We start from the raw sequence: 26824 nt of genomic DNA, 5'->3' as shown, positions 1-26824 counted from the left end.
CCGATACACCGGCGTACTTTCAAATTTGCCGCGTCGTATCTTTAGTTTGAATCCTCAAACCAAGATACGACGGCTTCTGGCTTCGATCCGACAGGCGCACGGCTTCGTACGCCTTCGGATCGTAGGTGCAATACTTTGGTGCCCGCTGGGTGGAGTTTGCGTCGTTTTCCACGTCGGGTATGCTAATTAGCTTTTTCCGTCGATCCACGAAGGTACGCGTGGCCGTCGCTAGTCGGCTTTTCCCGGCGTATAGATAAAGCTACTATTTAGTGGCGTATAGATAGACTTGCCATGTTAAAGTATGGCCGTCATTCCCGCGTCGAATTTAAATTTTTATTTTTTTGTGTAAGTCGTCCGTGAATAGGAAAGGACGTAACTCACGACGAAGTTCAAAATATGACGTCGGTGCAACGTCATTTCGCGCAAAGCACAGCAGGAAATTTTAAAACGGAGCATGCGCAGTTCAATCGGTGCGGGGACGCGCTTCATTTAAATGAATCACGCCTCCTACCCGCCCAATTTGAAATACGCGCCGAGAAATACACTACGCCGCCGTAACTTACGGCGCGAAATCTTCCTGGATTCGAAATTCCGCCAGGTAAGATACGGCGGTGTAGCGTATCTCTGATATGCTGCGCCTGAGCAATTCTCTGAGAATCTGGCCCACTGTATTTTGTATTAGCCACAGGTAGGTGTCCTATCAGTTTTATTTTTTGTACATGGTTGCACCTCCCCAGATTATTTGGGTTCCTGGCTTTCAGCACACTGATAAACTGGTATATGTGTTTTGTGTACACAAAAGATTAATCCACAAAAAAATGTTAACACCAAATCAATATAAAAATACAAAGAGACATTAAAGATAGCTGCGCACAAAAAATCCTGAACCTGTGAGCTGCACAGACACTGAGCATAGCGGTCTGCTTATATGGGCAGGCAGTTACCCGAGAGTGGGAAGAGCAATAGATTACGAGAGTGCTTACCAGCATTGAGAACCACAAGCCCTCAGCCGCAATGGCTGACGGTACTTGTAGGCATTCATTCACAGGAAACAGTGAATGAATGATTGGATCCCCGGCTCACTGTCATAGGGAGGGGGAACAGGCTGCAGATGCTGGAACATGTTCCACCCTAAAGATGAACTTATTCTTTAAACATGCCTGCCTAATGTGTTTTTATCCCATCAGAAACAGGTGTAACAACACGAAACACAGCATAGTCGCCCTGTAGGAAGTGTATGGGCATAAACCTTCATGGCAAATAATATTAACATGTTGAAGTCTATCTGAGATTTCGGCGATTGAGTTTAGCTATACCCTAAAATGCTTTGTTGATGCTAAGGACATTTGTGGCATTCTTTAACAAATTATAATTTTGTGACTTATCACTGTGCAATAACTGTATGAGTCGTATGAAAGCAACACCCACCGAGAGGGATATCAGACTGGCAACACAGTCCTGGAAATGAGTTTATTCAGGGTTTCTCCTGCTGTGGGTGGAAAGTTGCTGTTACAGAAATTATGGAATTGCTGCTAGCAGTGCCGTGTAAATTGGAAGGATTGTTGCCACAATGACATTTAAAATATGCTGAGGGTCCATAATGGTAACTTAGCCATGGTGATTTGGAACAAAATCCTCATAACTGTGAATTATACCTTCTTGAACCTTTTATCGGCCTTTAGGCATTACAGGGCACATTAATGCCCTTGCATTCTGGTGCAATTTTGCCTGAATTTCTTTTGAAATTAATGGAACTGCATCAAAATGCATGTTAATGCTTATTGTAATGTGTGTCATGTGATTGATGCCAGTATTTTTCCATTTTAATAGGTATAAAGAAGATTTTTTTTATATACACATTGCTCCAGTGCATTGCAGACATATCAGAATACAAGAAAACATTAAATCATTCTAATCACAAGATGGTGATATTTTGAGACTACCAGTGTTGGTGAATGAGGTGTTATTTAATTTATTATACAAGGTTTTGTTTTATGTAATATATATGATTGTTACGTACCTGGTTTCCAGAGTCTGATGCAGGGTAGCCTCTCTTACGACTCTGGTTCGCGAGCCACTGGATATGGGACAGCGGGCTCGGAGCACAGAGGGGTAGGAGTGCCGGGTGGTGATGTGTAGAAGCAGGTGGACGAATACCTCTGGCAAGTAGATGCTGAACGTACAGCGGAGGATGGGTCAGCGACCCGCACAGAAGCTGCGACTACAGCGGCACAAGTTGGTAACAGTTCAGGTAGGATGGGTCAGCGACCCGCACAGAAGCTGCGACTACAGCGGCACAAGTTAGTAATAGTTCAGGTATACCGGGAAAGCAGGGTCAAACAAGCCGGGTCATAACAGGTGATCGTGCAGAAAGATGACTGAAGAATGGTCGGTAAACAAGCAGGTGGATCTGGCAGCAGTGAAGTCAAGCAGGCGGATGGTCAAACGGAGCCGGGTCAGAATAGGAGAGATGAGAGGAGTCAGACAAGCCAGGTTCAGTGTTCAAATCAGGTTTCAGGTAGAGTAGTCAAAACAAGCCAAGTTCAGTGTTCAAATCAGGTTTCAGATAGCAAACAGGTCTCAGATAGGATCCAGGTCAGAACTGCAGATCAGGCAGCAAAGACCCTGTGCTGCTGAAGTGTTTAAATAGGGCAGCCTGCTGTTAATCACTGAAATCAGTCTGCACCATTAACCCTTAAGTGGCAGATCCATGACATTGCCCCCCCCCAAGGGGCAGCCTCCGGATGCCCAGTCGGGCTTCTTTGTCAGGATGAGCAAGGAAAAAAGCACGCAACAACCTCTTGGCATGTATATTACCTTCTGGCTCCCAAGAATTATCCTCTGGGCCGTACCCCTTCCATTTGACTAGGAACTGATTCTGGCCTTGTCGCTTCCGACAGTCCAATATGGCTTCTACCACGTATTCTTCCCATCTGTCCACATGAATGGGTTCTGGAGGTTTAGACCCTCTGTTGGGAAAAGGATCGGCAACTGCAGGCTTGAGCAAAGAGACGTGAAACACAGGATGTATCTTTAGGGTGTCAGGCAAAAACAGTTCATAAGAGGCTACATTAATTTTTCTTTTGACTGGAAAAGGACCCAAAAACTTAGGTGCTAGCTTTTTAGATGGACAAGGTAATCTGAGGTTATTTGAAGATAGCCATACCTGATCGTCCGGTTTTAGATCCAAGTCACCCCTTCTCTTCTTATCGAAAAATTTTTTGCTGTCCGCCTGAGCCTTGGTAATTGCGTCGTGCAAAAGTTGATTGTTGCGTCTGAGAAAGTCCATAGTACTTTGTACGGCTGGAACTGATGACTCTGAAAAGAAATCTGGCAAAAATGTTAAATTAAACCCATAATTAGCAAAGAAAGGAGATTGCCCAGTAGCTGAATGATTGGCATTGTTGTATGCAAATTCTGCCAAAGGTAGCAGGGAGACCCAATCGTCTTGGGAGAAGGTTGTGAAACATCTAATATATTGCTCTAATGTTTGATTCGTCCTTTCCGTTTGTCCATTGGACTGAGGATGATAGGCAGAGGACAAGGACAGTTGAATTTGTAGTGTTTCGCAGAGAGCTCTCCAGAATCGGGAAGTAAACTGAACCCCTCTGTCAGAGACGATATTAGAAGGTACTCCATGCAATCTGATAATCTCCTTGATAAACACGCGGGCCGTCTCCGCTGCAGAAGGCGTGTTTTTCAGGGGCAAAAAATGGGCCATTTTGGTGAAACGATCCACAACAACAAAGATCGCCGTACATCCCTCGGAACGAGGAAGTTCAACAATGAAATCCATTGCGATCATTTCCCATGGTCGGTTGGGTACTGGTAACGGTTTTAGTAAACCCCAAGCTTGTTTTCGGGGTGTTTTATTTCGGTTGCATATAGGACAAGAATTGATGTATGACCTACAGAAGTCCTCCAGATTGGGCCACCAGAATGTGCGTCGTATTAATTCAAGAGTTTTATTAACTCCAAAGTGGCCTGCTAATGGATGATCATGGCAAAGTTTCAAGACCTCGACTCTGATATCTTCTGGTACAAAAACCTGACTTCCTCTCCAAAATAGTCCGTCTCTAGAGGTTAGTGAGATATTAGAGGGTTTAGAGGAATCGGAAGAGGCCCTTCTGATCATAGAGAGTAGGTCGGTATGTAACAGTAGGAAGTTGTTGTCCGGTAAAATGGTATCAGGTGTGGATGCATCCTTCGGATTGTCGTGCATTCGAGATAATGCATCCGGTTTCACGTTTTTAGATCCTGGCCGGTAAGTAATGTGAAAACAAAAACGAGAAAAGAAAAGAGCCCAACGAGCTTGTCGAGGTTTAAGGCGTCTGGCAGTTTTTAAGTATTCCAAATTTTTGTGATCCGTATAGATCAGAACAGGATGAGCGGCGCCTTCTAGCAAATATCTCCATTCCTCTAAGGCGGTCTTAATGGCTAGTAATTCCCGATCTCCCACGTCGTAGTTCTTTTCTGTGGGGGAAAGCTTTCGAGAAAAGAATCCTATTGGATGTATTAGATCTTTATCTCCTAAACGTTGGGAGAGGACGGCCCCAACGGCAACTTCAGAGGCATCTACTTCGAGGAGGAAGGGTAACGCTGGATTGGGGTGTCTGAGAATTGGAGCTGAAGTAAAAAGTATTTTTAGAGTGTCGAAGGCCTTCTGGGCTTCAGGGTTCCAACGGAAGCGAAGGTTCTGTTTTGTGAGTTGTGTGATGGGGGCGACAATAGCAGAAAAACCTTTAATACATTTTCTATAAAAATTCGCGAATCCTATGAAGCGTTGTACCCCTTTCTTATCTAGAGGTGTTGGCCAGTCTAAGATTGCAGATACCTTCTTTTGATCCATCTCAATTCCTGTTGGAGAAATTACCAAGCCTAAAAATTGAATGGTTTGCTGCTCGAACTCGCATTTTTCTGCTTTCGCATACAAACTGTGCTGGCGAAGACGATCCAAAACTTTACAGACATGTCCTCGGTGTTCTTCTAAGGAACGAGAGAAAATTAATATGTCATCTAAATAAACAATAACGAAAATGTCCAAGAAATCTCTGAACACGTCATTAACAAAATGTTGGAATGTAGCAGGCGCATTGCATAACCTGAAGGGCATGACCAAGTACTCGTAGTGGCCATAACGGGTACGAAATGCTGTCTTCCATTCATGTCCGTCTTTGATACGTATTAGGTTATACGCTCCCCTCAGGTCTAATTTCGTGAAAATGACGGCAAACCTTAGCTTTTGGAAGAGTTCCGGTATTAGGGGTAAGGGGTAACGGTTTTTCACTGTAACATTGTTGAGTTCCCGGTAGTCAATGCAGGGACGGAGAGATTGATCTTTCTTTGTAACAAAAAATATTCCGGCACCTGCTGGTGAAGTGGACGGGCGGATAAATCCCTTTTCCAGATTTTCATCCAGGTAGATCTTTAATGCGTCCTGTTCTTTTTCGGAGAGTGGAAAAATTCGTCCGAAGGGAATCTCAGCCCCAGGAAGGAGGTCGATTGGACAATCATATGGCCGATGAGGTGGAAGGGAGTCAGCTCCCTTCTTGCTGAAGACATCCAGGAATTGGTGGTAGGGTTTAGGGACGGATTGTAGCAGACTTGGATCGGTATTCAAACAAAGTAGGGCAGAAGATGGATCAGGGCGTCCAGGTAGACAGTGTACTTGACAGTAGGGGGATGAAAACAAGATTTCTTTGGATATCCAGTCGATCTGAGGATTATGTGCTTTAAGCCAAGGTATTCCCAGGATCACCAGGAACAAAGGAGACGAGATAACGTCCAAAATCAAAAGTTCCTTATGATTGGAGGCAGTGATGGCAGGTAAAGGAAAGGTTTCCTGGGTGACTTGCCGGGATTTGATATGTGAGCCATCAGCCAAAAAAACTGAAAGTGTAAAGTTCTTTAAGCGGACAGGGATGTTGTGCATATCGGCAAATGAGGAGTCAATAAAGCAGCTGCACGCACCTGAATCAACGATGGCTTTGACCGACACGGTCTTTCCTGGAAGCTGTAACAAAAGGGAGATATCGAGAAGGTTGGTATTGGTAGAGATAGCAGAAATGTTACCAGGAACTGATGATCGGGACTTACGTAGTTTAACAGGGCAATTGTGAACGTAGTGGCCGGCCTTACCACAATACAGGCATAAGTTCAGCTGGCGGCGGCGAATGCGTTCTTCTGGCGGTAAGGTAGGTCGCATCACGCCTAACTGCATGGGTTCAGGAGTGTCCAAGGAAGAGCCAGTAGAGTTAGAAGAAGTTGGTGGCTGATAACGAGAAGGAGGCAAAGGCGCTCGGGTAGTGACCCAGACTGGGCGACTTGGCTGAGAAGATCGTTCTGCTCGGCGCTCCCTTAATCGTCGGTCGATCTGCACAGCTTTATCGATCAGGTCATCCAGGGTGTCAGGTACCCCAATACGGGCCAATTCGTCTTTTAAAGCTTCGGACAAACCTAAACGAAATTGATGGCGCAAGGCTGCGCTATTCCACTGAGTGTCCGCACTCCATCGGCGGAAATCTGTAACATAGTCCTCTACGGCCCTTCGCCCCTGTTGGAGAGCGAGTAGAGCCGCTTCAGCTGTGGCAGTTCTCTGAGGGTCGTCATAAAGTTGCGCCATGGCCTGGAAAAAGAACGGCAAAGTCTCGGTTTGGACACTGTTCTCCTCCAGTAATCGATGTGCCCAATTCAAAGGTTCCCCTTGAAGCAAAGAAAACAACAAATCCTACTTTGGTAGCTTCCAAAGAAAATGTGCGAGGTTGCAAGGCGAAATACAACTGACAGGAGTTGCGAAAGTCCCGGAATTTGGTTCGATCTCCAGAAAATCGTTCGGGCATGGGAACCCTGGGTTCGGGCGGTAACATCACTACTGACGGACCAGAAGCGGATGAAGATGTAGATGGTCTAGCAGCAGATGCTGAAGTTGTGTCCCCAGATGCTGTTAAGTTCTGAACTTGTCCCTCCAACCTTAAGTAGCCATCTTGCAGATTTTTCACGGCTTGGGTAAGGGAAGCTAGATGTTTACACACCTCTTCCATGGCCGGAACTACACCTGCAGACTCTGTCATGGCTGCCTGATACTGTTACGTACCTGGTTTCCAGAGTCTGATGCAGGGTAGCCTCTCTTACGACTCTGGTTCGCGAGCCACTGGATATGGGACAGCGGGCTCGGAGCACAGAGGGGTAGGAGTGCCGGGTGGTGATGTGTAGAAGCAGGTGGACGAATACCTCTGGCAAGTAGATGCTGAACGTACAGCGGAGGATGGGTCAGCGACCCGCACAGAAGCTGCGACTACAGCGGCACAAGTTGGTAACAGTTCAGGTAGGATGGGTCAGCGACCCGCACAGAAGCTGCGACTACAGCGGCACAAGTTAGTAATAGTTCAGGTATACCGGGAAAGCAGGGTCAAACAAGCCGGGTCATAACAGGTGATCGTGCAGAAAGATGACTGAAGAATGGTCGGTAAACAAGCAGGTGGATCTGGCAGCAGTGAAGTCAAGCAGGCAGATGGTCAAACGGAGCCAGGTCAGAATAGGAGAGATGAGAGGAGTCAGACAAGCCAGGTTCAGTGTTCAAATCAGGTTTCAGGTAGAGTAGTCAAAACAAGCCAAGTTCAGTGTTCAAATCAGGTTTCAGATAGCAAACAGGTCTCAGATAGGATCCAGGTCAGAACTGCAGATCAGGCAGCAAAGACCCTGTGCTGCTGAAGTGTTTAAATAGGGCAGCCTGCTGTTAATCACTGAAATCAGTCTGCACCATTAACCCTTAAGTGGCAGATCCATGACAATGATATTTTGTTTTTTCATGACTCATAAGGTCGACTTTCCATTGCTCCAAATTGTGATGTTTTTATATAACATCAGGATTCAGATGTTTTTATATAACATCCAGATCAGGATTGCCCCTTTGGCACTTCCGGTCTTGTCCATACATGTGTTGTTTATTGTTGCAGACCCATCATCCTTTCCAGATCCGGACATCTATGTTTTCCCGGCCTTGGAGTGCAATAAGGGCGGGTACATCCGGCCTCCCTCATATATATATATATATATATATGTCAAGTGTTGACTAGTGACCACACTCCTGATGATGTAGTTTCATGATGAAATGCGTTGGGTGGAGCTTGGACACGTGACGCCGCCACGCATGGGAGTCAGCTATTTTGTTGGTTGTTACTATTTCGAATTGACATGCTGTTTTTATCCTCGATGCTTGTAAGTATTCTGGTGTATTATAGAAAAATTAAGATTTGTTCTTAATACAGCAAGATGAGGCTGTTTTACTTCCCGATGCTCCATGGTTTGATGCCGCTTTTAGTGGAGTGTTCCAGTCCAAAGGATTTAAGGATACCAGGAGACTGTTCTGGATATTCTGATTGGATTTGCTGTTTAATTGAATGCTGTTGACCATTTTATTTGGGTGGTCCACAACAGAAGGTAGGAGGCTTGGAGTGTTGTGATATCAGTAGAGGATTTTTTTTTATACACCCTTTGTGTTAAAGGGCATTTTTGAAGGTGTCTCTGTCAACTCTGAACTTCTACATCTAGACTGTAAAATACTTTATTATGTAAAAGCACTACATTTATACTTGTAATAAATCTTTATACATTATAAGATACGGATTGCAGTGATATCATTCTTTAGTTTTGGTGCATGCAGCCAAATAATAATTAAAAAACTAGATAATGATTATTGAAACACAAGTACAGCAGAAAACAAGGGTGAAAAGTATACAACATACCACAACACAGGTGACAGTATTTTTATTGGGACCCCTTTAGTACATGTTTATTACTTACTGTACTTATTTTATTAACATATATATATATATATATATATATATATATTATGAATCCTATTTATAGTTATTGTTTCATTAATCATTTATTATTTTATTGATTTGTACCTTCCACAAGCAATACTGTCTAAAGTTCTGAACTTTGTGATTTGCACCAGTTTATCCAGAGAAAGTCCTCAGACCCGGGGGTTGTCTGATCACCTCTCATACAACTGGATTTCACTTCTAATTGTAAGAGATAATTTTTTAGTTGGTATCACATAATGAACAAGTCCAGGAATAAAACTTGTATGTTTCGATCTTTATACATATGGATACAATTTACAAGTTGTACAGGACCTGGAGTGTGTCCTGGATGGCAGGAACATTCTCTCAATACTTGAGTTGTGGTCCCTTTAAGGTTGACAGTTGCAGCGCTTTTGTGGTACTCAGGAGTTCTCACCCATGAAGGGTGAGGTGTCCCGTCAAGAAGACTGACTTCCAGGACTCTCTGGATTGCTAAAATGATATAAGTGACCCGGGATTTCAAAGGTTTAAAGAGACTTTGGAGGGAAGAGCCTTCAAACCCTGACTACCTGGACTTTGGTCCTGCAGGGGTTAAGTCCCAGGGGAGGGAGGCTTAAAAGGCAGCAAAGGGAAAACAGCACCTGTGTCAAGGGAGTGGAAGAGAGAGAGAGACTTACAAGCTGTGCACCAAGTGTGAGGTCTCAGACAAACTGAGACACGGCCCAACGACTGGTTTCACCACGGATGAGGAGGAGAAAAGATTGGACATAAAGCTAATTCCAGTGTAATGCTTTTTACCCCTGCAGGGGTATATCTTTCTGGTGAGTGCGGACCTGAAGGGAGAGCACGCGTGGAAATTCACCCAACTTTTAGTCACTTTCAAGTCACTTTTTGAATGTGATCACCTATGTGAACTTATGAACTTTGATTTTTTTTGAGGAGTTTGTTGTTTGTAATTTTTTTAATTTAATATTGAACACTTTTTTTATAATAAGGACAGATATTTTTTGCAAAATAAGCACGTGGAGAACATTAATAGATATGCATATCACTTAAGGTATGTTCCTAATCTCAGGTTGTTGCCCTGGTAACACGTGACATCAATGCCCTGGGTTCATAGAAGAGCCAGAAGCAGGGTGTACTTTTGTGAACACTCAGAATGCAAAGGTGAGCCCAAAAGGCAGAGATACAATTTGGAGGTGTTGATTTGCCACAGCAAAAATGCAGCAATTGTTGGTGTGATGAGAAAATGGTATTTTGCATGTCTACTGATGCAGGAAATCCCCTTTTCTGAGGGAAGCAATAGCAGATTTTACGATACGAGTGTTGCTGACGCAAGTGAAATTATTCTATAATAGTGGGTATGCTGCAATCAGAAGAAAAGGGGCAAGACACTCAATGGTGCCTAGTCCTTAAAAAATGAATGTGGTATGTGAATTGCGCTCCCCTGGTGGTTCATCTATCGCCACCTACTTCTGGGCAATAGTTTTAGTTATTAACCCCAATACATATCACCTCCATTTGACAATACACCGAATAAATATACGGTAAATGTTTATAAATATGTGCCAAGTGCTTATATACAGATATTCTTCTCAGAAAAAAAAAAATAACACAAAAAAACATACATATATATGCTATACACTTATAAGAGCACTATTTTATAAGTGTATAGCATATATATGTATGTTTTTTGTGTTCCAGTTCTTCTGAAGGAATTGGAACCACTCCTTGTGCCTGAAGTTGGTGTAAGATAGTTATCAAATCTGCCTTGCATTAGTCTGAAGCTGGCAGAATGGAAGGTAAAAAGGGAGGAGGGGGCATGGATAGAAACCATTTTGTACCCCTTTGGAAATGACAGATTGGACCCCTAGTCTCAGATCCAAACTTGAACAAATGTCAACAGACTTTCCCCCACACTGAGAACACCCCTTTATTGTGAGAAGTGCCTTTGGGAAAGCCTAGTGGACAAGGGCTTGTGAACAGATAGTGATGATAGTGTTGTTTATAGCCAGGAACTGGATTCCATATACAGGGAAACCCTGTTTTACCCTGGGCATACCCTAGAAGGAACCCTCAAGTTAAGATTCTCATAGAAATGGACCATGGTGCTGGACCTTCAAGCATCATGCAGCTAACTTAAAGCATTGCACGCCAATGTGAGCATCTAACCCAGAAACCAGTGCCCTAAGTAAATACCACAGGCTGGCACATATTGCAGTGGGGTCCAGGTACAGTCACCCGAGGCATACACGGAGAGTAACAGATCTGTAAATAGCTAGGTAGCGCAAGGAACTAGGCAGTCAGATGTTGACAGACTGAAACAAAAAAATCTTTAAGGTTATAAAAAAATATATATAGCTCTCCAGGGGAGAACAGGTCTGAAGGCTAGCAAAAAAAAAAAAAATGGCCCCATAAAGTGTGTGGAGTTATATGAATACACACCTGTAGCAAAACTTTTTGCGAGTGTCCAATTGTCTGAAGGTAGCAGAATATAACCCATGGTCAACAAATACCAATCCTGTGTCCTATACTGCGTGATTAAAGACCAAGTTCACATTTTGGAACATGTTACATGCTCCACCCATATTTGGGGTAGAACATGTAACATATTACAGCTATTGCCAACAGGTCTCCTGATTCCCCCTCATTTTGACATCAGGCGGGGAATCTTCTCCCTGCACCTGCTGTCAATTTTTCAAAAAGCACGGCTGTTAGGTTGGAGCTATGAATGAACTACAAGTACTACCGCGGCTGACAGCTTGTGGTTCTGCATGAACTGCAAGGGTGCTGAGGAGCGCTCTCTTAGTTTTCAAACAGACAGCCCTCATGCAGGTACAGGCAGAAGGCTGCAGGGCTGGTCTGCAGAAGCCTAACATTGCACCCCAGACCCATTGATCAGGGGTGCAATGCTTTCCAGGCTCCGGCAGGAAAAATAAATAAATGCACATTTTTGTTCTTCAGAAATATGTGCATTTACTACTATCCTCAGTGTGCCACATCTAGCTTGAGGTGTAAATATTTTTTTCAGTGTTGCACATCATCCATGTTGACGCAATAGTGGGAGATGGGCATATTCAAATTCCAATGATACTGAAAAGAAACCATATGGCAGTACCACTCACTGACTCAATTGTAGTTACTTGGCCCTCTCTGAGTAACTTACCTGAAACAGGCGTGTAGAAAGTTATGGTAAGTCAAATGTCGTGTTCTGTGTACTTGGTCCAAGTTTCCGTAAACCAGTGGTTCTCAACCTGGGGGTCGGGACCCCCTTGGGGGTCAAATGAGGATTTGCCAGGGGTCCCCAAAACCTGGGCTGTTCCTGAAGCCTGCGGCCACCAAGTCAGCCTCTTCACAGCTGCCCATTCAGTTCACGGCATAGTTGGGAGGCAGGGACTAGAGGTCAGCTGACTGGTGAGGAATGTGAAGTGGGAGGGGCTGGAGGAGACCCTATCTGCTGATTTCAGCATAGGTGTCACTGCTACGAGAAACCACAAAGTTGGAGACAGTGAGTAACTCTACCTGTGATTAGAGTTGCCTTAAAAAGTCCCCACTACAATTCTCAGATCAGCAGATGACCTTGATCAAGAGCACCTAAGTTGGCTGATCCCAACTCCCCACCAGCACTGCCACTGATCCCAACTCCCCGCCAGCAGTGCCACTGATCCCAACTCCCCACCAGCACTGCCACTGAATCCCAACTCCCCACCAGCACTGCCACTGATCCCAACTCCCGGCCAGCACTGCCACTGATCCCAACTCCCCACCAGCACTGCCACTGAATCCCAACTCCCTGCCAGCACTGCCACCGATTCCATACTCCCCGCCAGCACTGCCACTGATCCCAACTCCCCACCAGCACTGCCACTGAATCCCAACTCCCTGCCAGCACTGCCACTGATTCCATACTCCCCGCCAGCACTGCCACTGATCCCAACTCCCCGCCAGCACTGCCACTGAATCCCAACTCCCCACCAGCACTGCCACTGATCCCAACTCCCCGCCAGCACTGCCACTGATCCCAACTCCCCGCCAGCACTGCCACTGATCCCAACTCCCCGCCAGCACTGCCACTGAATCCCAACTCCCTGCCAGCACTGCCACTGATTCCATACTCCCCACCAGGGAGTAAGAGAAGCAATAAAGATAGAGAATACATGGAAGGGAGAGGAAAAGAGGGGGAGGAACAAAGAAAATGGGAGAGAAAGAATAAGAGAAAGAACAAGAAAGACGTCTAGAGAGGGATGGGGATAACAAACAAGAAATTAGGATAGAGAGAGATAAAAGGGAAAGAAAGGAGAACAAAGAGAGGTACATCCTAAAATGTACTATAAGGGGTTTTAATACTGTACGAGTGGAAGGGACTCAGGGAGCGCTAAATGTCCATGGGTTAGGGTTGCAAATTACTTGTCTTACCTTGGGTGCCGACAACCCACGATAGGAAAATTATTTTACAGTTAGGGGTCCCCACAACTCGGGAAATTTTATCAAGGGGTCACGGCACTAGACAGGTTGAGAACCACTGCCGTAAACACTGAAGCCAGTGGATCAGTATGCCACCAAGCTAATGCAATTTTCAAAAACAAAGATTAGCAATGGTAGCCTATACATCTCTAACATAACAGTATTCAGTCCTGTTAAGAAATCAACCAATTTGCATATGACTATTATACTTCAGATGTGTGTTGAGGAGTTCTATTATTTGAAGTTACAGCAACCTTACCCATGAGATGCAATAGAAAAATATTTTTTTGACCAGGGCTTTTTATATTTAGAACAATACAGCACAAGTGTCAATGAGCACAGTGTCTCTACTTGCCAGAGGCCACACATGGTAACTGGAAAACACCTGCTGCCATTAGACTAAGCAGAACAGTAACATGCTATAGGCCACATATATATTTATATCTTTTTTATAATGTGAGCGCACCTGTCAGTGGATTTGATGAGGAAAATCTTTCTGCACCTTGATTAGCTTTCAGCAAATGACATGAACGTTCTCTTGTGAAATCAGCTGCAATGTTTTACTATTAGAAGCTGGATATTCTTAGAAGAAATAATTCCATGTTCATTAGTGTCCGCTTACACAGACCAGGGGCAACATTAAAGTAAATCATACTTGAGATACATGGGGGCTTTCATTGCAAATCCCTTTCTAAAGGGTATGACTAACAAAGTGACACGTAAGTTTTCACGTAAAAGCACAGAAAAAAAGCATTTTAACCACTTGAGCTCTGGAAGGTTTTACCCCCTTCCTGACCATGTCATTTTTTGGGATACAGCACTGCGTTGATTTAACCACTTAAGCCCCGGAACATTTTGTAGCTAAAGGACCAGGCCTCTTTTCGCGATTCTGCACTGCGACGCTTTAACCGACAATTGCGCGGTCATGCGACGTGGCTTCCAAACAAAATTGTCGTCTTTTTTCCCACAAATAGAGCTTTCTTTTGGCGGTATTTGATCACCTCTGCGTTTTTTTTTCGCTATAAACAAAAATATAGCAAAAATTTTGTAAAAATTCAATATTTTTTACTTTTTGCTATAATAAGTATCCCTAAAAAATATATAAACATTTTTTTTCCCTCAGTTTAGGGCGATAGGTATTGTTTGACATTTTTGCTAAAAAAAAAAAAAAATCTCAATAAGCGTTTATTGATCGGTTTGCGCAAAAGTTATAGCGTCTACAAAATAGGGGATAGTTTTATGGCATTTTTATTAAAAAAATGTATTAAACAAAATTCTGCGACATTGTGGTGGACACATCGGACATAAAAATGCACTGATTACTGTGAAAATGACACTGGCAGTGAAGAGGTTAACCACTAGGTGGCGCTGTAGGGGTTAAGTGTGCCCTAGTGTGTGATTCTTACTGTAGGGGGGCGTGGCTTGGCGTGACATCACTGATCGTCGTTCCCTATGACAGGGAACAGACGATCACCGACACTGCCACTAGGAAGAACAGGGAAAGGTTTGTTTACACTTACCTCTCCCTGTTCTTCAGCTCTGTGACCCGATTGCGACCCATGGCTGGGCTCTTAAAGGCAACGTACCTGTACGTGCTTATGCCCAGCCGCGCGGCTCTGCCGACATATATGGTCGTGCGGCGGTACTTAATTGTTAATGGAAATTGGAAATTACGCAGACGTGTGACACTGTACACAAATAAAATTTAAGTATTTTTCCCGCAAATAGAGCTTTCTTTTGGTGGTATTTGATCACCGCTACATTTGTTTAGTTTTTGCGTTATAAAAAAAAAAAATGTTTGAAAAAAAATAAAAATTATATATATATATTTTTTTTACTTTCTGTTATACAACCTATCCAATAAAAAAAAAAATGTAAAAAAATAAAATTTCTTCAAATTTAGGTTAATATGCATTCTACTACATAGTTTTGGTAAAGAAGATCACAATAAGCATATATTGATTTGTTTGCACAAAAGTAATAGCGTCTACAATCTATGGGATATTTTCATGGAATTTTTAATTACTGTATTTATCGGCGTATAACACGCACCCTAACTTTAAAGGGAAGTTTCAGGAAAAAACCATTCCACAGCCCCCTGCGTATAACATGCAGGCACAGTTTACCCTCTATTTTCAGGGTAAAAAAAGTGAGTGTTATACGCCAATAAATACAGTATTTATTTTTTACTAGTAATGGAGGTGATCAGCATTTTTTAGTGGGACGGAGACATTGTGGTGGACAAATCGGACATCTAACACTTTTTGGGGACCAGTGACATTATCACAGTAATCAGCGATAAAAAAAATTCACTGTTACTGTACTAATGATTCTGGAAGAGAAGGGGTTAACATCAGGGGCGATCAAATGGTTAAATGTGTGCCTAGGGGGTGCATTCTAACTGTAGGGGATGGGCTTTGACTGGGGGAAAACAGAGATCCGTGTTTCTGCTTAGCAGAAATACAAGATCTCTAATTTTTTCCTCTGGCAGAACAGCGATCTGCCTTGTTTACATAGGCTGACCGCCGTTCTGCCTCTCTGCATGAAAGATCGGCAGATCCCGGTGGACATCGCATCTGCCGGACCCGCTGATTGGCTCCCACTGTGTCCAATCACAGCGGGAGCAGGACTCCAGTGGTGCGTGCCCTAGAGCCAAATAAATAATCACGTACAGGCAAGTGATTTGAGCTTAAGGGCTGCCCTGCCATGCTTACTTGCAGCATTTTCCTTTACACATTATACATACACAAATTATGTATTGACTTGCAATGTCCCCTTGAACTTGCTAGAACATTGGACTACTTTAGGAGCATCAATTCCCTAACACAGCCACCTCTCCTCCTGCACATCTCAGCCCTCTTCTCTCCTGGAAGGCTCTAATTACTGTCTGCACTGAACCAGCACCTCTGCCCTCTTTGCACAGCACATGTCTCAGGGATTTTGGATGTCTGCACAAGGGATGCATTTCTGAAAGGTATATAAAATACATTATACACACAAAATCTTATGGGAAGATTTCTGTTAAAATGAATGCTTTAACAATAGGGTCTCTGGTCTGATTGTTCAGAACCTTAAGTAGTCAGTCACTTGCCATGTGCATTCATTATTCAGTGCAGTTTGGGTGAACTCCTGATTTCTGCTGACCCAGGCAGCATGGTGTGGTGCCAGGAGGAACATAAAAGCTGAACAAAGTTAGTGTAGCATTTGTAAACCCTCACATATACCCAGTGAAGTGAGCCGGCCTCAGGTGATCCACAGAAATACTACTTAAGTTGTAGCTGTGCATCTGCAGCTATTTCTTTCTGTAGATCGTTCTGAAAACAAACAGGAAATAATTTTTCCTTAGTTCTATGAGCAGGGGGTGGGAAAAGCTGCCAGAAGTGACTCATGCTGATAACAGAGGAACCAGGCAACAGAGAGAAATGACACTCGGAGCTTTGGAGAGAGGCAAGTACACAGTATAGAAGGATATGCTTTTTTTATATATTTCATGTCTGAGGGTTAAAACCACTTTAACCTGCAATCTCCCAATATATGTGTTATTACAATGAGTGAGTGAGTGAGTGAAACATTTATATAGCGAAACACATGCGAACTGAATCGCCTCTGGGCGCTTAGTAACCATTCTCTGAGTAAAACTTTTTGATCTCAGAAGAGATGTGTTTTGATCTTTCTTCTGAAGGCCAAGTGGTTCACCTCCAATCCGATTGTGGTTGGTAGAGCGTTCCACAGTCTAGGTCCTTGGACTGCAAATCTTCGTTCTTTTTTGGACTTGTATTTGGCTTTGGGTATCTGGAGTAGATTTTGGTTGGTGGATCGTAGAACGCGATTGGGGTTGTGAGCTTTTAGTTTTTCGCATAGATATTGGGGGGCATTATTAGAGATTAGTCAATCTATTTCTCACAGATGGGTCAGGTCAGTAAAAAAAAAACCCAACAAAACAAGCACTTTTGTGTATGCGACCAACACGTTAAAGGTGTAATTTCTAATATGTACACAACATTACTATCCACCTCACAGCCACCTCCACCAGCCTATGTTGCTAAATGGACAACAGATCTAGCCCAAGTCTTTTCTCCAGAGGATTGGTCGGAGATTGGGCAAACAACCCATAAGGTTTCTCCAAATGTCGCTGCTCTGGAGACATCCTAAAAAAGTCCTATCTTGCTGGTGTCCAGTGCCATATAGGATAGCCAAATATGTTCCAGGCTACCCCCTTGCCTGTTTTCAGGGATACAGGCAGCCGGGCACATATTTACACACATGGTAGTCTTGTCCCATTCTGCAGTCCTAGTGGGAAGACATTTTTTTTCCATTCTGTTTTCGTTATTCGACAACTCCATCTCGTCTGATCTACGAATAGTCCTGTTAAAAACTCTATGCCCTTAGAGCTGATCAGGAACCAATGTTGACTCTTTTTCATCATGACTGCTGCAAAGCAGACAAAAGCCAAAGCCTTGAAGAAGCCGGTACTTAGTGTGGTTGCTACGAAAAATAGAGTCACCCACGCCAAGATAGTGGCAATCTAGGACAATGTGATACACCAAAATCTGGAAACCTTGGGCCAATAGATTTTTGTCCCCTGATTTTGACACCTCCCTTATGGAGCCTTAGGTGACCTGTTATTCTCATTAGTTGATTGTGGCCGGTTCAATTCAGAAACCATCTTGCCTTTATCCCCCCCTATCTTCTCCCATTCCGCCTCTAATTTTTTCTTTTAACAGAACATTGCTGTATAATCCACCAACTTTGCTTGGTCCTAGGTTCTCCCCCAGGCCATGGCTGGTGTGGCCATCCAATTGTTGGTTCTCTATCTTCTTATACCTCTATTCTAGCCACTAGGTTGCTAAAAGACATTTTTGTATACAAGTCGATTGACCTAATGTGTTGGGTTATTTGTTTTGACATGTTAACAGCATTTCATATTGTACCTCTCCCTGTGTTGAAGCATTCTTTATTTATATTTGTTATTTTACGTGTGATGGCCTTTGAGCTAACTGATGTAGTAAAATATTTGTATATGGAAAAATAAACCCCCCTACCAAAAAAACAAGCAAAAACAAAACAGCAAATGGATTAAATTATATAACTGAACCTTTTCTTTCAAAACACCACACAGCACATATGAGAAGAGCAAGCTGGGACTAAAAGGGGGGTTAAATCGCCTCATTAATCAGTGTGGAAAATTTAAGTTTAAAGTGGTCCTAAAGCCAGGACATTTTTTTTTACCTTAATACCATAGGAAGTGGTAGAACACGGAGAAGAGGAGGAGCCAAGAGCACCGTTCTGTGCAATACCATTACACTGAGCAGTAAGTACATGTTTGTTATTAAAAAAAAACGAATCTTAGCCTTTGCAATCACTTTAAGCTGCTTACTGTAACTCTTACTTTCATGGGAGGATACCACAGAGGAAGCCACTGCTGTCCAAAAAAAACATTGCTGCACATTTACAGTTTGCACAAGAGCACCTGGATGTTCCACAGCAGTACTGGCAAAATATTCTGTGGACAGATGAAACCAAAGTTGAGTTGTTTGGAAGAAACACACAACACTATGTGTGGAGAAAAAGAGGCACAGCACACCAACATCAAAACATCATCCCAACTGTGGTGGTGGGGGCATCATAGTTTGTGGCTGCTTTGCTGCGTCAGGGCCTGGATGGATTGCTATCATCGAAGGAAAAAATGAATTACCAAGTTTATCAAGACATTTTGCAGGAGAACTTAAGGCCATCTGTCCACCAGCTGAAGCGCAACAGAAGATGGGTGTTGCAACAGGACAACGACCCAAAGCATAGAAGTAAATCAACAACAGAAGAAAATACGCCTTCTGGAGTGGCCCAGTCAGAGTCCTGACCTCAACCCGATTGAGATGCTGTTGCATGACCTCAAGAAAGCGATTCACACCAGACATCCCAAGAATATTGCTGAACTAAAACAGTTCTGTAAAGAGGAATGGTCAAGAATTACTCCTGACCATTGTGTACGTCTCATCTGCAACTACAGGAAACATTTGGTTGAAGTTATTGCTGCCAAAGGAGGATCAACCAGTTATTAAAGGCAAGGGTACACATACTTTTTCCATCTGCACTGTGAATGTTTACATGGTGTGTTCAATAAAAACATGGTAACATTAAATTTTTTGTGTGTTATTAGTTTAAGCAGACTGTGATTGTCTATTGTTGTGACTTGGATCACATTTTATGAACAATTTGTGCAGAAATCCATATCATTCCAAAAGGGTTCACATACTTGTTATTGCAACTGTATACAATATTTCATATTTACCTAGTAAAATTAAGATTAAAAAATGTATGTTTTAGTGTTGAGCAAAATAAAGAAAATGTACACATTCCCAACTAGGTTCACCAAGGTTCAAGTAAGTGAGAAAACTTGAAGAAAGCAGATCAAGTTGCATGCTTGTTCCAGGTCAACAATTTGAAGCCATATGAAGCTAGGCAACCAGCATTTTCACAAAGAGGTCAGCAACAGCAGCCTCCTCATTACCCTCAAAGAGGAAGTAAACTTTCTCTGCAGACATGTACCTATAGGCAAGGCTATAATAAGGCTTACCTATAAGTAGTGTAAATAGCTCCTAAAAGTGTACCATTTAGGAAACATTTACATTACATGCAGCCAATGACATCACTGGTGCCATTCCTTAAGTGCCCTGTGCTATGAACGTGTGGGAGTGACATCATCACAGCTCCGGCCACTCACAGCACCGGAGCCCGCGAACCCGGAAGTAACTCCAGGAAAGATGTCAACCGTCTCACCCTGCACAGCACTGCTGGAAGGCTTCGTTCTAAGCCAAGTATTTCATAATGAGCTAGTATGCAACGCATACTAGCTCATTGTGCTTTTTTGTTTTGTTTACAACCTCTTTAAGGAAAGGAATCCTGTGTGATCACTTGCTATATATATATATATATATATATATATATATATATATATATATATATATATATATATATATATATATATATAAATAAACTTTTCATAAAATTATAGATCACCCAACTACTTGAGAGCGGTGGCGATTCACAGTTTTCCCTGGATCACTGCAGCCATTTCCAGTTCTGTATTAGAATCATGATTTAGTAGACTCCATGCATGTATGTTACCAACAGTGTGCCTTTAATATACAAGTTAAAGGAGCCGGTGTATGAATTTTGGGGTGCAAATGCAGTATACTTCTGACATCAGCTTGAGGTTATTCAGAAATCATTGCAGGTGCATTTGACCTGTTGGCCTGTGTCTGCCCTGCTTCAAACTGCTTTCTATCCACCAGCTGTTATGTCAGTAGTAGTGTCCCTGCAGAGCTGCATGTTTATTTGTGATCATCTGGGTTTGTATCAGGTTTATTGCTTTAGAATTCTGAAACAAAGGCTCTAGCTGGAGAAATATCTGTAGGAACCAAGAAAGGGAATGTAAGAGTGGGTGCAGCACTGGAAAGGAAGAAGGGAAGCAGAGACAGAAACAAAACTTTAAATTAATAGTAATTAACAATTGTCAGGGAGAAGTTTGAATCAACCAAAAGGACAACTTTAAGAGTACATTCATAATGAGAGCAGAATAGGAAAAGAAACAGACCAATGTACCAGGGCTAGAACATAGCAGGAATTTCCCTTGATGGATTACTGATCGTCCCTGTAAATACTGTGACTTTACTGAATGCTGCAGCTGATTTGGATTCGGCTATTACCGGACTTGGCGCTCAGGCGTTTCCTAGAGGTATGAACTCTATAAACCTCCTCTATATATAGATAAATTTATCAAAGGCTCAATTGGAAACTTCAAAAACATTTTAAATAGACACCACAAGATGTGTTTGTAGTTTAAAGGTCATATTTATTAGGAGATTAAGAGTTGTATTATACTTGTTCTATAAATACAGCACAGCTGACTTTGCTCACAGTCAGACTTACGGACGGCCAATAACAATTCATTTCGTGGATACCCGGGTCCGCTTGTTCCAAGAAAAGTTTGCACCATAAGACTTGGATTTTGGTTTTGGAATCCTCCTCTCGTCAACCTCATAACTCCATCCTATAAAAATATATATACTGTAGTATGATTATATGTAAACAAAAGCAGAGCATAAGCTAAACATAGCAAACTAGCAGTAAGTGACATTTTTGAAAACGGTCTGTATGCGGGTCTATCTACCATCAAAGGGAACATTTATATACATGAACAACATAAACATACAAGCCGCATACTGTGATGAAATATAAATGCTACATAAAATACTTAGAAAACCTCCTTTATTTCCTACACAGAGGAGAACTTAACAAATGTAATTAACAATTATATATATTTTTTTTAAATGCATCCTAAATGTTCTTTATAATGGCTTCCCAGCTCGGTTTCTGTGCGATTTTCCAATTCAGTTTTGACATATCTATATATTTATGTCATTATAGGAAATTGTAGGTTAAAACCTGTTTATTTTTACAATGTATTTTATAACTGTGTCCTGTTGGGAAGAATTACCCTCACTTCCTGTGCCAGAGATGCAAAACCTTTTTCACAATATTCACACTTAAGAATTTAAAGCAGTGGTTCTCAACCTGGGGGTCGGGACCCCCTTGGGGGTCAAATTATGATTTGCCAGGGGTCACCAAATCATGGGCTGTTCCTGAGGCCTGCACTGTTCTCCCAGGAAGGGAGATAATAAAAGGGGGAGGAACAAAGAAAAAGGGAGAGAAAGGGAAAAAAAGAGAGAGCAAGAAAGACAGTTAGAGAGAGGGATGGGGAAAAAAAAACAAGGAATTAGGATAGAGAGAGATGAAAGGGAAAGAAAGGAGAACCAAGAGAAAGAGTGGTACATCCTAAAATGTACTATAAGGGGTTTTAATACTGTACGAGTGGAAGGCACTGAGGGAGCGATAAATATCCATGGGTTAGGGGCACAAATTACTTGTTTTGGGTGCTGACAACCTACACTATGAAAATAATTTTACTGTCAGGGGTCCCCACAACTTGGGAGATTTTATCAAGGGGTCACGTCACTAGAAGGTTGAGAACCACTGATTTAAAGCAAACAAAAATGCATGTCTGCATGAATAAATGCACCCTCTCCTAGTGGCTACCCGTGTGAGCCTTCTCCTAACTGGTGGCCAATATGCTCATTCAACATCCACATTGTGCAACCTTCGTTACCTACACACGATCCGAAAATCAGACGACTGATCGTCCGTTTTTCTTTGCATGCTAGTCGCATATCGAAAATGAAGAGTTGACTAAAGTTATGAAAATTCTCGTAAGACAGAATAACAAAAATCAGAAGTGATGTAACGTATTGTATTTTTGAATGACAATTATACTGATTAACCACCTCAGCCCCGGAAGAATTGGCTGCTCAATGACCGGATCAATTTTCACTGGCAGGGAAGGGGTTAACACTAGGGGCGATGTGGGGGGAGGAAGAGGGGGGAAGGGGAGGGTTAAAGGGTAAGGATAGGTTAGGGTTTTATAGAAGTTAACACAATTTTTTTGTGGGGGTTTTAAGTATAACGTTATAATGCGCTATTAAGCTCCTTTCCTAATTATATTTTGGTACTGTATTGCACAGAGGTGTTAAGAGGGGAGGGGAAATCAAAGTTTTTTTCCCCCATTTTTGGGGGGTCTTTGGGAACACATAATAAGGCACTAATAATTTCCTTTCTTAGACATATTTTGGATAATAAGTTACATGAAAGGTGGAAAGAGAGAAAGGGAAAAGGGATCGTAAGGGTTTTTTTTTTTTACTCTCTCTCTTCTAACTCTTCTTTGGAGACAGACATGATCAGGTCCTAGTGTACTCTCCTGGGGAGGGGGGTTTTGTGTTCTATGTTAATGAACATATTTGTATTTTATATGTTGTATGATGAAATTTGTTACAATAAAAGGAAGAAAAAAAATGTGATAAAAAAAACCCACTAGGGGCGATCAAAGGGTTAATTGTGCTCCCTAGTGCGTTTCTAACTGTGGGGGGATGGGACTGACCAAGAGGAAATGACAGGTCGTGATTCCTAGCTATTAGGAACTCACGATCTGTCTCTCCTCACAGAACAGAACAGGGATTTGTACACACACACACACACGTCCCTGTGATCGCTTGCAGCCAATGGGCACGAGCATCGGCACCCCCGTGATGCAGCATCGGCTCCCCCACAATGCTATTCCACTTAAAGAGACAGACGTACAGCTGCAGCGGTTCGCGGGATATTGCCGACTTGCCGCTGTATTACGGCAGCTGGTCGGCAAGTGGTTAAACAAAAAACATACAATCCGGTATTATCTGATCGTATAATAGATAAAGTGTACTAAGATTATCATATAAACGCTTCGAAAGCAGTATTTTTTGTCTAATGCAGCATGTTCTACTTTTTTTTCTGGAACTATAATGCAATGGAACTGCAAGCACTGGTGTGAACTAGATTATTGGAACCCTTATAACCTACTTTCCATGTGTTTTCGATGCAAAAAAAAAAAAAAAACACACTGGACAGAATGTGGTTTGAACTGGCCCTAAATGTTATCTGAAAAAAAGGGGCATTCATAGTGTGTCTACAACTTACATTGAGACCCCTTTCCCACTAGGGCGCTTTAGCGCTAAAAATAGCACCTGAAAACCGTATCTCAAGCCACCCAAGTGCTTTTACACTGGGGCAGTGTGCTTGCAGGACAAGAAAAAAAAAGTCCTGCAAGCAGCATCTTTGGGGTGGTGTGGGAGCGGTGTATACAGTGCTCCTCTATTGCCCCTGCCCATTGAAATGAATAGGCAGGCGCTTCAACAGCCCCTCAACACAGGCATAAATAACCCTTTCTGTGGCCTCTATAACAGGGGAAAAGTGCCGCTAAAACTTGCGCTGCTTTACCGCTAACACCTGCCCCAGTGTGAAAGGAGTCTTAGGCCGCGTACACACGGTCGGTCAAAAGCGAAGAAAACGGACTGAAGGACCTTTTCATCGGTCCAAACTGACCGTGTGTGGGCCCCATCGGTCAGTTATCCTTCGGTCCAAAAATGTAGAACTTGCTTTAAAATTCAACTGATGGACGCCTAACCGATAGGTCAAAACCGATGGTTAAAAACCCGCGCACGCTCAGAATCAAGTCGACGCATGCTTGGAAGCATTGAACTTAATTTTTTCTCTGCACGCCGTTGTGTTTTACGTCACCGCGTTGGACTCGATCGTTTTTTTAACTGATGGTGTGTAGGCACATCAGACCATCAGTCAGCTTCATCGGTTAACCGATGAGAACGGTCCTTCAGATGGACTGATCGTGTGTACAGGGCTTCAGTCTTAATTATCCCCAGTTTCTTTATCTGCAAACTAGAGGTAATTCTTTTTGGATCTGATGCAGCAATAGTGCCACTTTGTAAAAGGAACACAACCACAATCTACTGCACATTCCTCAACTGACAGAATCAAAAGCGAGAAGTCAGGTGTTACTTACCATTCTTTTCAACAAAAGCAATGGCATCTTCTTTGGAGGTGAATGAGAGGACCATGTTAGATAAGGGATCAGCACTACAAAAGAAAAAGAAAATATGATCCAACATAAGTTAACTATTTTACCTTGAAGCCCTAAAACTCAGTTTAGCCAGTGCTAAAAAGAAGAGCTGTAAAGTATTTGGTTCTAATTTACATGCAGTCCATGAGAAAAAAACACAGATTTCAATGCAAATACATTATTAGAACAAGCTTTTAAATGACCATGCAGGGTGAAAAATTGTCATCATTGTACATCTGTCCAGTGAGGTATTGTGATCCGTGGTGTGGCTTCAATATGAGCAGGTCTTTATCCTCGCATGTAGCATGGACAGACAGAATGGTCAGTAGATCCAGACATCTAAGAGGCAACTTTGCAGCTCACAAGCCTCCTATTGGTGGTCAAGAAAGTCATACATAATTGTTAAAGTGAATCTGTGCTTTGTCTAAGCAAGGTTCACTTTGAGGCAGACCCCCACAGGTACATATACTCTGCTTACCTTTGCTGAAATGAAAGCCCTATGTAATATTTAAGCAACCAGGGCCATGGCATACACAGCCTATGAAGTCTCAATCTGACACTGTAGATTGGCACATTGATGTAACATAGTCAATATCTGAAGGTACCAAGTATGAGCCATCAGAGGGGTGGAAGATAAGCACAATATGCTAGGGTTTATAGTGGATGAAAGTAACACTATTGCTGTGCCCTGAGTGGACAAACCACAGGTTGGCTCCAATGACCAGTAGTGAGACTTGGAGGAATCAAGATTCATCATGATACACTCCAGTTGTCTTTCTAGAGCTTTAATTTTTTTTTTTTTTGTACTGCATCAACTAATTGTAATAATTTTTTTTAATCAGAAAGGTTTTCAGCCAATGGGATCACACCAAATTTTCCCGGGCGGCCCCGGTGAACTAATTTTAATTTTAGCTTTCACCATTCACATTCTTTGCTTATACATTTTTTTAATGGCCATTGCTGGGCACAACCTAACCCCCATTTTTTTCCTCTCTCCCCCCTTTAGTTCACTCAGTATGTGTCTTTCCAATACCTTGTGAGGTCTCATTTAAGTCCCTTTCTGGGGGGACATATAATCCAGCACTGCAGATGCACCCGTGTTGGCCAGTCCCTTGTGCTGATGTCATCACTTAGGCTCGTCATCTAGATCCTGCCGCTGGACAGCCAATTGGAAGCATCCACAACATGCAGGCAGTGATGCAAGTAAAAAGAGGGTATTCTAGTAGGTATTTTTTAATGTTTTTATGCCAACAGGGCATATAATCAAGAGAGCAGCTTTAACTATGTGCTCTGTTTGATTGCATCAAGCAACCACATCTGTCTGTGCCTATAGGTAGGTAAGGCTCATTTATAATTTCTGCAGAAAAAGGCTCCTCCAAATTATATCAGAAATGCATTTCGATCTCTGGATTGTCCGACTGCTTGATGTGGTGTTTACACTGAAAGTATTCTCTGCCTATACATTGTTTAATCACTACAGAATGCAAAGGGTTGGAACTGGCTAACTTTAGGAATTGTGAGGATGATCCCACTGCCTATGGTTATGCCCCATATCACAGCATCCAGCACTATGGCACGTGAATTGTTACTGAACACTCTCCATTGGGAAACTCTAGTAACACTTTACCAACTTGTTCATAATCTCAATTTTTTTACTAAAATAACAAACATGTTATACTTACCTGCTCTGTGCAGTGGTATTACTCAGTGCTGCCTCGATCCTCCTCTTCTGGGGTCCCCAGAGGCAATCTTGGCTCCTGTTCTTCTGCAGGACTACCATATTCAGCTGCTGGCTATGGGGAGAGGTAGTCCCCACGTTCCTGAGCTGTGTGTCTATGGAGCAACACTCCATAGACTTACACAGCAGGACTTAGGCCCGCCCCCTACTTCCTCTGACTGACAGCAGCAAGAGCCAATGGCTCCTGCTTGAATGCTACGTAGAGAGGAATTAAGAGGAGAAAAGATGCAGCCCTGATCTCTTCTCCCCTCTCTTATTCTTCACACAGGGAGGGGGGGCACAGGAAAACTGAAAACATGTTTTGCCTTAATG

At 42.8% G+C, this 26824-nt stretch overlaps 1 protein-coding gene across 1 annotated transcript in view; it reads right to left on the bottom strand.

Moving 5' to 3' along the window:
• Window positions 1-21102: 21102 nt before the first annotated feature.
• The window catches only part of NDUFS4 (NADH:ubiquinone oxidoreductase subunit S4), a 195196-nt gene continuing 189474 nt past the window's right edge, over window positions 21103-26824 (bottom strand). The window contains exons 4-5 of the mRNA XM_040339344.1: window positions 24718-24791; window positions 21103-21321 (exon numbers count right to left, since the gene is read on the bottom strand). Of these exons, the coding sequence (XP_040195278.1) occupies window positions 21218-21321; window positions 24718-24791 (178 nt within the window). The 3' untranslated portion in view covers window positions 21103-21217. The remainder of the gene's footprint in view (window positions 21322-24717; window positions 24792-26824) is intronic.

Source organism: Rana temporaria, chromosome 1 (assembly GCF_905171775.1).
Source record: "Rana temporaria chromosome 1, aRanTem1.1, whole genome shotgun sequence".
In the NCBI taxonomy this organism is placed as follows: domain Eukaryota; kingdom Metazoa; phylum Chordata; class Amphibia; order Anura; family Ranidae; genus Rana; species Rana temporaria.
The sequence above is the reverse complement of the archived record's forward strand: the minus strand, read 5'-3'. Positions and strand labels throughout refer to the sequence as shown.